Source organism: Elgaria multicarinata, chromosome 3, assembly GCF_023053635.1.
Source record: "Elgaria multicarinata webbii isolate HBS135686 ecotype San Diego chromosome 3, rElgMul1.1.pri, whole genome shotgun sequence".
In the NCBI taxonomy this organism is placed as follows: Eukaryota; Metazoa; Chordata; class Lepidosauria; order Squamata; family Anguidae; genus Elgaria; species Elgaria multicarinata.
The window spans coordinates 96,696,697-96,708,647 of record NC_086173.1 but is presented as its reverse complement, the minus strand read 5'-3'; the positions used below and the strand labels follow the sequence as shown (position 1 = coordinate 96,708,647).

At 50.2% G+C, this 11,951-nt stretch overlaps 1 protein-coding gene across 1 annotated transcript in view; it reads right to left on the bottom strand.

Annotated features, from left to right (window-relative positions):
* Positions 1 to 162: 162 nt before the first annotated feature.
* The window catches only part of UNC5A (unc-5 netrin receptor A), a 99,738-nt gene continuing 87,949 nt past the window's right edge, over positions 163 to 11,951 (bottom strand). The window contains 9 exon segments of the mRNA XM_063123348.1: positions 163 to 1,239; positions 1,521 to 1,699; positions 2,859 to 3,112; positions 3,417 to 3,570; positions 4,339 to 4,572; positions 5,850 to 6,018; positions 7,981 to 8,068; positions 8,486 to 8,785; positions 11,105 to 11,293. Coding sequence (XP_062979418.1) covers positions 1,074 to 1,239; positions 1,521 to 1,699; positions 2,859 to 3,112; positions 3,417 to 3,570; positions 4,339 to 4,572; positions 5,850 to 6,018; positions 7,981 to 8,068; positions 8,486 to 8,785; positions 11,105 to 11,293 — 1,733 coding nt within the window. The 3' untranslated portion in view covers positions 163 to 1,073.

The window sequence follows — 11,951 nt, the reverse complement described above, 5'->3', positions numbered from 1 at the left end:
TGGGCTTTCGGAAGAGCTCTGCTGAGTGCTTGGTCTCCAACCGAGGCCTCTGTCCGTCCAGTTTCAGACCTGGTGATACTTCCAATGGCTCAGGGTGAGTATAGACACAAGAAGCCCCATGTAGCAATATATATATATAATTTATTTACATTCATGCCCGCCAAAACGCTGTGCGGGACGCTTATATGTACATAAGGCCAAGTGTAAATACTTGAATGCACTTGAATACAGAATAAAAAATGATCTTTACACAATACGGCATGGACCCGTCTGGTCCAGCACACGTTCACTGCACGGATTGGACTGCCACGCACACGCACAATTCCCTTTGCATATACACTGGACGAGGACTAAGGAGGCACAGATCCAGCAACCCGGTACAGCATGGCCCTTAGCCCTGGGCTGCTCTCCGCCTAGACCTCCTGTCCCTCCCTTGTCCCCTGGGGGGTCCCAGTGTCTGCAAACCATTAACCCATGGGCTTCCCTCTATGACTGAGTCTTGGGTATCTCTTGGGCTGGAGCAAAAATATACAGAGATGGCTCTGGGTTTATCCTGAGCTATCCCCCCTACCTTCTACCTTAACACAGGATGGGGCTTCCTGGGGGCTGCAGTGGGAGGGGCACAGACATCTCGGCTCCAAGACCAAGCTTACCTGTTTGTCCTGGCCGCGCACAATGAGTGCCAGGCCAGCCATCTCCCTTCACCTTTCTTCCCGTGGTAGGGTAGAAGAGGGCCATGGGCACATGACCAAGCCAGGTATTAGCACATCAGAATCCATTGCCAGCCTACTCCAGTAGAAGGGACAGGCCTCCCTCAGCCAGTCCCGGAGCTGCCTTGGTAGCGGCAGGGCAGGCCTTCAGTCGCCTTTTCCATGGCTACTGGAAGCTGAGCCCAGTGTGCTTGCCTTCTGGCTGTTTTTGGCACAAGGAATAGAGGGCATGAGGCCAGCATGCCTCAGGCAGGGCACACAGGCATAGTCAAAGCAGGGCAAGTACGGAAGCACCGCCCCCTTCCAATGGAGACGCCCCCTGTCATCCCCCAGCGAGGGCCTGTGCTGCCCACTCCGAGCGCCTTAGCACTCAGCCTCTGAAACCATGAAGAGGGAGCTGTCCTGCTTGCCCACCTCAGCCACAGCAGCGGCCAGCTGGTTGAGGTTTCCATTGGGGAAGTGACGAGCCTCCCATAAGTTCAAGATCATGGCCGTTGGGCTGGGCTTCGAAGCAAAGAAGCTGAGATGGCTGTGGAAAGAGGGAGATGATCACAATCCAGGTCAAAATCCCCCATCCCACTCTCCTCGCCTCCCATGCCCCTTCCCACCCCCGCTATGCCTCATGAGAAATAATGGGGCCACAGCTAGGTGTGTTCTGCCCCTTCATGCAGAACCCCCCACTTCACTGCCATAGCCCAGATTCCCATCCTATTCATCTCCTTCTGCTAGGGCAAGATCCACCCACTCTGGTCTCTGCCAGCTGCAGTTTGTGGTTCTCAGGGCCCAACTTTTTGCAGAGAATCCTTTTACCTGTCGAGGTGCAGCTTTTGGGCTAATGCTCTCCAGTCAGCCCCACGGGCCCCGGGTGCATCCAGGCTGCTTATGATCTTCTGGCGGATGAGGAAGGGGATCTTGAAGGCACTGGGGCCCACCAGGGCAGGGGAGCCAGCCTCGTTGTCTGGGGGCAGCCAGTCCGAGAACCGTGCATCCTGGGAAGAGGAGACCAGCTGTTAGGACCGACAGAGCAAATGAAGTAGTCTTCGTGGTGGGAGCTCTGGGGTGGGATCAGGAGCTGGAGGAGAGGGTGCCAGGGATGATGAGGGTGTTTCCACTTTTTCTTCTGCTTGCTTTGATGCTGCTTTTAAGTAATGGGGAGGGAGGCAGCCTGGCACTGTATGATCTCCCAGATATTCCCTAGGAGAGCATTGATAAGTTCAGAGAAGAGGAAGACAATGCATATGTCTTCATCTGAGAAAAGCAAGGGGGTGTCTGTATGATGCCGATTTGTACGCTGATTTCCTCAAAGCTCTGCAGCATTGCTGCTGCAAGGTGGAATCGAGAAAGCTAGACAACAGGAGGGAGCACAAGCTATCTGGCCAGGAAAAACCTCAGCGCCGGCAACCATCCGGCTTGCCAAGCCCGCTCCTTGCCCTGTGTTTTACCCTGCACTGGGATCCGCCCCTAGGAACGCCCCCGAACCAAAGCCACCAGAGACAGATGAAAGAAACAACATGGTGGCATTGGAGCAATTGAAAAAGTCGTGGTAAAATGACACCATGAAAAAGCACCGTTTGGGGAGTAAAAGCTGGATGTGGCTGTGAGTTGGCAACTGCGCCTTATAAACAATGCAGCCCCACTGCAGAGCCACTATGGGGTTAATAGAACAGAGGGGCACCTCCCAGAAAGGGAAAGAAACATTAAAGAGGGTGGTGTGTGCCATGGGGAAATGGAGCCCTTTGCTGAGGTGAAGAGCAGTGATGGGTGTATTCCGCACACATATGAATTATGCCCGAAGAGAAATGGGGTTCTGTGGCTTCTAGATATTATGCAAATGGGGCATAATTATTATTTAGCCATTGTTCTGGTTCCTGAGATTTCAGCAAGCATTGGCCTCATGCTTTCAAGCAGATCTTCACAGCGTTGGAACTACGAACTGGCTTTTATGAAAGAAAAGGCTGAGGTTCTCAAGATGTGAAATTTTGCACCCCTCCTGGGCTTGCCCAGATGGCCATGCCCCCTTCCCCTGACTACTGAAAATGTGTGTTGGACTAAAACTCCCATCATCCCCAGCTAGCTTGACCAAAAGGCTCCTACAGAAGTCGTCATCTCGTCAACCCCACATTTACTGCGATGTGTCCTTGCCTTCACCTTGGCAATGTTGAAGTCGATATTGAAGCTCTGCCCATCACCCTCCACCTGCCAGATCCAGATCTTGCAGGCCAACTGGCAAGTGCTCGTGCTGAGTCGCTCCAGCGTAAAGGTGCAGTGCAGGTATGGCTGCAGCCCACTCCAAAGGTGATAGAAGGGAATCTCCTGTCAAGAGAGGGAAGGCTGAGGTTGGGGTGTGTTGCTTTCCTAAAGGGGGATGAAGAAAGGCTTCTGCAGGATGACAAGGCCTAACTCTGCAGGTGCCAACAGAGTCAAGACCAAGACCATGGACAGCAGCAGACTAGTAACTACTACCTGCCCCAAAGACGGATCTGGCTACAGATAGGGACACTTGGCTTGGGAAGAGCAGGGCAGCTCTCAAATGGGGTATTCCTGGGCTTGAGTTTTGTACGTGTCAGGAGGTGCTGGCAGTATGGCAAACAAAGGAGAAAATAGAGGAGGTGCTGTAGAATGGGAAGTGGTCCCAGCTGTTATGGGCAAAGACTGCACCTGCATCCTGTCTTGGATGAAGGACAGGCCCAGAGTTAGTGGGTACACTTGCCTGATAGCTGACCAGGAGCTTGCTCTTCCACAGTGAGCTGGGCACATCATGGATGGAGAGGCGCAGGTTGTGGTAACTGTCCTTGAAGTGTAGGATCCGTGGTGCACCGATCAGCTGGCCCCCCATCTGCTTCTCTATTTGTACCACTTCCTGTGATGGCATGAACAAAGGGGGTGGGGAGGAGAGGCTGAGCGGCTAGGACAACAACACCCATTTCCTAAGGCTCACCACCTGTTGCTGGCCCAACATTTGCTGAGCCATCCTATGGACTATGGAGATGCAGGGGACTGGCCTAAGTTGTTGTGCCAAAATTCCTGGGTGGAAAATGTTAGCATAGTAGAAGATACTGGGAGCCATGGTGAGAATGGCAGGAGGCCAATGTAAAGTGAGGTTAAACATCTGGTCCACAGGGCAGGAAGGTTTTTATGAGAGGCAGTATGTTGGGTACATGATCGGTGGCACTGAAGTACCACATGCCCCTATGTCTTACTCCAGACATTAAAGATGGACAACAGCGGTTCCCGGAGCAGTGTTCTGGAGCAAATAATCGGTTACTGATCCTGGAGAGAGCATAGTACTCGGGCTTAAGTGTGACATTTGTGGAAGAAAGTTTAGTGGTGTCTGCGTTTCCAAGGAAATATGTGGTGTAGTGGTTAGAGTGTTGGACTAGGATTGGGAAGATTTGGTTCTAGTCCCCACTCGGCCATGAAGCACAGTAGGCGACTTTGGGCCTGTCACTGACTCTCAGCCTAACCTACCACACAGGGTTGTTGTGAGGATAAAATGGAGAAGATCGTGTATGCTGCCACGGACTCCCTGGAGGAAAGGCAGGATATAAATGTAACAAATGAATGAATAAAATTATTTTGAGGCTGCTTTTAAAGGTAAAATCCTCTCAGGGCTTCTCAGGAGTTGTACCTTGAGTGCATCACGGGTGTCACTGAGGCAATACACACGGACATCATATTCCAGCCCAGTGCAAGTCGTTGGTGCAAAAAGAACCAGTTTGAGGCGCTTCGAAGCAGCCATGCTGAGCGACTCCCCCACCAGGGCGAAGCGGCCCAGTTGCTCAGTGAAGATGTAGCAAGACTGGGGTTCCAGCTGGCAGTGGTACAGCTCCGAGGGGGCCGGCTCACCCAGGTGCAGCACGTCCTGAGGGGATGGAAAAGGGCGCGGGGAGAACGATCACTCCAGGGATGGCGAAAGCACACACACACACAAACACACCCCTGGCACGACAAAGCAGAGTGGACAAATGAGCAGAAGGCGTGGACAATTTTGGTAAATGCAGGGGTGGCAGAAGAAGGATGCGGATTGATATGGTATAAGGTGGCACGGAGTGAGATTGAACTGGAGTGGGTGGTGTAAGAGCAGCATAGAGTTGGTATATATAATCAGCGATATAGCACAGGGCCCGAGAGGACGGAAAGCCTGCTGTTCTCTAGGTGAGTCCAGGCAAAGCTTGCACTCGTTCGGCTAACTTTGAGGGCCCAGGATGCATCAGAGCCCTTATTGCAAGACACAGACCAGAATCTTCTCTCAAGAGCTCAAATGGGCTTGGGTGGGGGAGCGTTCAGGCCATTCAGTTCCATTAATGCTATAGCAAGGCTGCGTATATTCTCCAATTCTGCAGAAGTGTAGGAAAAGCATAGGGCACATAGTTCTGGATGCAGCAACCAGCTTTCATTTTTCAAAAAAACCCCAAACTTCTAGCTTGTTTGATTGCAAAGATGGTCCTGAAAGTATCTGTCTAACGCCTCATAAAGCCAGAGGGAGGGCAGAATACGATTTCTAGTGTTTCCAGGAGATGGGAATTTGGTGCATGACTGCTTGCTTGTATCATGCCGTAACTTGGATTCTCTGGGTACTATTTAAGTAAATAAGAACACTTGCAGAACATAAAGTCAAAAATCAACTAGCGCGCCACACTAAAAGACAAATCCACCAAACCAAACCAAAAGGCAGAGGGGCTAAAACACATCATAAGACAAAACACACCCATCTTCATAAAAGTAGAGATTAAAATAATATAAAAAGATATTAAAATTATGCCTTAAAGGTCTGAGAATAATAGAAAAAAGTCTTAACATGGTGTAAAAAAGACATTAATGCAGACGCCAGGCAAGCCTCTCTAGAGAGAACTTGCCACAAAAGAGGGCCCACCATAAGAAGACCCTTTCCTTTGTGGCCACACTCAGAGTAGGGCCTCCATTGATGGTCGTAGCACTCAGTTTCCTTATTCAGGACTAGCAGAAACAGAATACGTTATGCAAAACAAGCCAACATATGAACATCTGCTTGGTGTGCATAATTTATACAGGTTGCAGAATTGGGGTGACCTGCCGCAGAATTTTGCCTTGTGTTTTCCTACACACAGCCATGCTAAATCCTTTGAATTGTTTTACAACGGCCCACTGCCAAGCACTCACCTCCCAAGTTCCTTCACAGGACTGCTTCTTGAGGCGGAGACTCCAGGTCTCAGGGTTCGGCTCCACACAGTGGTCCATGGCTAGGATGACAGGCCTGGTAAGCAGCACCCCGGGAGGGCCACAGCTGACAATGGGACTCAACAGGGTCTGGCAGCCAGCCAGGGGCAGCCTGAATACGAAAGGGAGAGGGAAGGAGAGGCATGAATTGCGCAGAGAAGGGGCATGAAAAAGTCGGGCCTGGGTGGGCCTAGCTATCAGGATCAGCTGCTTTGCAGTTCCATAGTTATCCCCCCCAATGGGCCCAAAGCCAACACATGATCTGCATTCCCACCAGTGCAGGAGGCAAATCGAGTGGAGTTACAGTCAGTGTATATTACTAACAATACAAGCAGAGATGTTTCTTTGGGCTCTGAGACTAGCAAGTAGTAAGCTTCTGCACAAGTGTCAGAGACTGGAATTGAGACCGGAACCCTGGCAATAGTGAAAGAGCCCTAGTGATGGCTGAAAGCTATGATCAGGGAATTCTGCAAGTTGGATTCTCCAGGAATGGTTCTAGGAATACATGCTACACATACAAGAAATCTTGGTAAGCATCAGGAGGCGCTGCAGCTCGGTGGGGTGGCATATATGATTTGCATGCAGAAGGCCCCAGGTTCGCTCCCTGGCTTCTCCAGGTAGGGCAAATCTGGGATGGACCAGTGGCCTGACTCAGTATAAGAGAGCTTCCTATGTTTCTATCCTTCCAAGGGAAAACTGGGGGAGAGGCAATAAATCTCGAATGGCCCAATAGGCAAGTTCCTTAGAGTATTGCTAGCCAGTGGTCCAACTGAATTGTTTTCCTTTGGGCACTCAGGCAAGGTCCTTTCTGGGTCGGCAGTCCCAGCGGCTCAGCTAACAAGGCTGCTATGCTTCATACTGCAGGGCAGGCCCACTTTAGACATCCTAATCAAATCTACCATCTCAGTCCTCAGCCAGCACCAAAGGGATTCTCGATACTAAATGTGCCATGACAGAAGCATGCTTTCTCCATTTGCTGTTGGCGCAGCGCTGTGCAATGGGATGCCAGCAAGAGCACATTGTATAGGGGCAAGAGCAGAGAAAGGCAGTTGTTCGCATTTTTTTTTTTTTTAGAGTGCAATAAAGCTGCTGCAGCGCAAATTTGCCTTGGTTTTTATTGATTATGAAGCCCAATCCTGAGGGCATGATGTGGACGTCTTTTCCGTTGTTATGAACACAGCTTCCTTTCATGTTCAGGATTGCCTCTGCCTTTATGAACTGATAACTGAATCCTATTGTGTGAAATTAGTTTTGTTGACTTCAGGCAAGCGGGTGCCTGATAACAGTTTGCTAACTCCTCAGGGAAGAGTCTGGAGTTGTGTATCTCAAAGGTAGATACTTCCAGTAAGAGGAGTCATGTTTATGCCAAGACACAATTGTTTCCTTTCTAGGTGGAAGCTGGGGAGAAAGAGGACCGTGACTACAGCTACAGAAGACACGGTTCTATGATTGTCATGCAAGCATTCAGCTGCAGCCATCTCATGCATTGTGTCAAAGGTCTGTACGCCCATCTGGGTGAATGCAGGCTAGCAGGGACATGGTAGGGACTCTGTGGGAGTACATAAGAATATAAGAACATAAGAAGAGCCCTGCGGGATCAGACCAAGGGTCCATCTAGTCCAGCATTCTGTTCACACAGTGGCCAACGAGCTGCCCATGGGAAACCCACAAAACAGGACATGAGTGCAACAGCATCCTCCCGCCCATGTTCCCCAGCAACTGGTGTTCAAAGTCAGGCGGCCTCTGATACTGGAGTCAGCATATAGCCATCAGAACTAGTAGCCATTGATAGCCTTCTCCAGGAATTTGTCTAACCCCATTTTAAAGCCATCCAAGTTGGTGGCCACTGCTACATCTTGTGGTAATGAATTCCATAGTGCGAAGAAGCACTTCCTTTCATCTGTCCTGAATTTCCCACCAATCAGCTTCATGGGATGACCCCAGGATCTAGTATTGTGTGAGAGGAGCAAACTGGGCACCTTCTGGTCAAAAACCAACAGAAAGGAATTTCTCATGTGTCACTACCACCAACTGGATAGCTGGGGGTGGGGTTTGCAGCTGGTGGGAGAGGTACCTCACGTCCTCCTGCTTGTGCAGCGTCAGGTAGATTTCATAGATCTTTCCCCGTGGGATGGCATCAGGTGGGATGAGCAAGCTGGCACCTTAAAAGGACAGAGACAGTGTTGCTCAGGGGGATGCGATGTGACACACACGTCCTAGAGGTAGGCCATCTTGTGGGCCTAGGCTTGAAAGAACCATTCCATATTCTCCCAGTTGAAGAAGGGAAATCATTCAGGAGCTGCTTAGCTGAATGAGGCGAGATATAGGCAATTTCCTCTTAGAGGGGACCAGCTCAAATCTGGGAGGGACACGGTCTGTGCTTTATAGTTGGAGCTGATGCTCAAGTGTTCTCTTCTCCCATTCCAATATGCGCCACAAGGAGCCTCTGTCACCTGGATAGGTGTGCTTGAATGATGGTCCATAAGGGAACGAAGAGTATGGCAAAGCATCTCCACCACTCTATTTAGGCCACCCTCCCAAGTCCCCAGCCACTGGGCTTTCCTGCCTGCCAGCCTCACCTGTGTTGGGGATCATTAAACGTCCGCCCAGGAAGTTGAAGGTCCCATATGCCATGTTGGCCCCACCCCTGGGCAAGGAGCGGAAGAAACTCTGAGTCGAGAATCGCGAGACAAAGTCCACTGGATCTGCACTGGGGGAACTGTGGTGCAGGGTGTGGCGTCCGCTGCCCAGCGGGCTCAGCAGGTGCCCGTTGCCAATCTGGAACTTGCTGGGTCCATCCTGGCGTGGGCATAGCGAGCCCTGGTAGGTCATGGTGGTGGTGCTCAGGTCTGGCTGAATAGTGAGTAAGTGGGAATTATCTGTGTGTAGAGGGGGAAGGGGAGAAAAGATGGTGATAATGGGTTGAACTTGGCTGGCAAAATTCTCCTCCCGGCAGAACAGAAAAAGGGAGTTCAATCTTAGTGCTACATAGGGAGCTCGATTACTTTATAGATGCAAATGCAGATATTTTGAGTCACCTCAGGTAGGTAGCAGCCTAATCACAAAGCATTATCTCATCAGACAGTGTTGCATAAAATACGTTAAGCAGCAGGGGTAACAGACTGCTGCAATGACCCAAGAAACAGAGATCTCTGTTCAAACCATCACTTTCTGTATTAATAAGGTTATGCATTTTATTTCCCAGAGACAGCTCTTTTTTTAAAAAAAGCACTATCTCCCTTTCAGAGCCAGGCTTCTGGGTTAACAAAGCTTACACATTCCATCTGTGCAACCCAAATGGAGACTGACCGACAGAGTTGGCCACACGCAACACAAGCGTCGTTGTAATGCCTTATATCACTTGTCAGGGTGCGAAGAGATGAGCGTAGAGGTCACAGGTCCACATTCTGAGGTGACAATGAGGCAGTAAAACGTCTGATCGAGCGCTCAAAGGGCACTTCCTCAACCTGTGCCTAGATGCGCATGAGGGGGGCAGGAAATCTTGCAAATTGGTTGCCAAAGGTCAGAAACGGAGTGGTCGTGATGGGACTTACGCTTGAAGCATGTTGCTACGCAACAACCTTCCTCCACTTTGCACCCTCCAGATGTGTGGATTACAACTTCCAGCATCCCCAGCCAGCACAGCCACGATGGGAGTTGTAGTCCAACATATCTAGGAAACCTGCCAAGTTATTTATTTATTTATTACATTTCTATACTGCCCAATAGTTGAACTCTCTGGGCGGTTCACAAAAAACACTAGCATCTATGCTATCCCAAAGGGGAAAACAGTGACATCCACATGGCGTCCACTGCAACACTGGGCCTTCATTATGTCATTGGCTCCCTGTGTTTTTACTGACACTCACTGGTGGTGTTGACCATCACTGTGGCAGAGGTGTATCAGCAGGGTCTTGCGTCTCTTATCATAGCCTCAGCTTTCCCTCAGAAGTTAATGTTTCTTGATTAAAGGGGAACCCCCATCCATGAACTAGTTCAAGAAGGTCTGAAGGATGCCTGGAGTGTGTGCTGGATGGTTGGGCGATTAGAAAACCTTTCTTACTGGGTCTAGTCCCCATCAGGGATGAGCTACCCTCGGTGGCTGGTGCCCAGCAGCAGGAAAACACTTTGGGGCCTACTGCTGGGATGGGCTATTCCTGCTGGGATGGGCTATTTTAGCAGGTTCTCACAGAAGATACAAAGGGCTCATTTCTACCCTCAGAGGTAGTATCCTTCGTTAGTGAAGGCAACACTTAATCATGTCAAGATGGATGGCAAGATACAATCTGGCTATAACTAACCATTTTGGGGCGTGAGTCTATGGACTCGATTTTCCTCTATAGATGCCCTCTGCTTATGCAGGCTGCCAAAAGAAGCCTCTCAGCGCTCAACACACTTAGCCTTCTGGAGGTATGTTTTCCACACACACCAGGTGGACAGACTTTCCAGACAACTTTTTAAATTACTGCTACCTGTTTTCATTCTACTTTTAATCTGTGTATTTATTTTTGCAGCATTTGTGAGTTGCCTTGATGTTAATTCAGAGAAAGGCAGCTTTCGTAAACAAATATGCCGCTTGTCAGGTCATGACTATCCCTGACTCCAACAAAGCTATAAGGCACAAAGGGAGGAAGTCCAGGAAGCAGGGTTCCATCTCTTAAGGGGAGACCAGATTCACACACACACCCATCCTCTGCCTCCTGCAGCCCAGGCGGCAAGGCTCCTTCCGAGTAGCCCGGCTTCCAGCTTGCAAAAATCAGGACAACAGGCATCATAAGACTAGGCCAGGGGCAGGGAAGCTTTTCAGCCTCAGAGCCACATTCCCTGCCAGGGAACCTCTGGGGGAGTGGGGTGCATGGGAGAAGTGGCTGTCCCCACTGGAAACAGTGGGTGGGGTCAAAGCTAATTTCTCAGTACACGCCCACACTCAATATATACACACATTCATTCATATCCATTCTCACAAATAACACACAGCCATTCATGCACACATGCCCGCATGAAAATACTGCCACTTGTGCTGCAATAAGGTGTTGAAAAAGCCTTGCACTGAAGCCAGTGGAATGCTTTTACCAGTGGAAGCTCCTCTTTCAGTGGGGTGGTGAATCCGGTCTGGGTTTCAGTCAGAACCAGCCAGAACCCTGCGGTACAGGCCTCGCGTATTTCCCAAGATACCCCGGGCCTGGAGCTGTTCTCACCTGCTTTGGTGGGCTTGATGCTGACTGGCTGGAAGCCAGCTGTGAGAATGGAAGAGTCGGCCACATCGGAATCCAGCCCTTCCTTCTTGCGGCAATAGACAAGGGTGACCACCAGGAGAAGCAGCACCAAGCAGACAGCCACAGCGATCAGGCCCACGTACAGAGCCACGTCCTCGGAGCCACCGGTTCCTAAGAAGGGAAGCAGGAGGACGGAGATGTGCAAGTTCAGCCAGTGGCTGTTGGGTGTGATATATTGGGAAATAATGGCATGTCTTTATGGAGAAGGAACACGCCACACATTTGAACGATGTGTAAGGTCCATTATCGGGCGGGCGGTGGGATCTGTGAGGGAGCGGCATTTGTAAGGCATAGACATTGAATCACACCTCATCAGCCTTCTCAGGATGAGGCTCATCAAGGAGTTGGTAGCTGAACCTGCCTTTTCCTTGCCTTGTAGGTGCAAAGGCAAAACAATATGCCCAGCCCACTTCTAACTGAGCAAAGCCTTGGACTCACATCCTCCTTGAGTCCAATATCTATCTACTCTCCAAAGAGCAGTGGAAAGTCCATCTTGGACAGGAGGAGGTAAGGAGCAAAAGAGGTTCATCTGGGATCCAGGGGTCCAGTTTCAGATTACAGTGTGGTGGGCGAAGCCATGATTTTCAGCAAGATTTAATGGGTCGCTGTTAGATACAGAGATTTTGCAGACAGAGACTCCTAGCGCTACCAATCAGAAGGCATCCTGCAGCTCTTCCATCTTTTTCTAATAACTCTGCAATGTTATCAACACAGGCCTCTCTCTCTCTCTCTCTCTTTCATCAAACCAATGTGTGCCTTTGGAATGCAT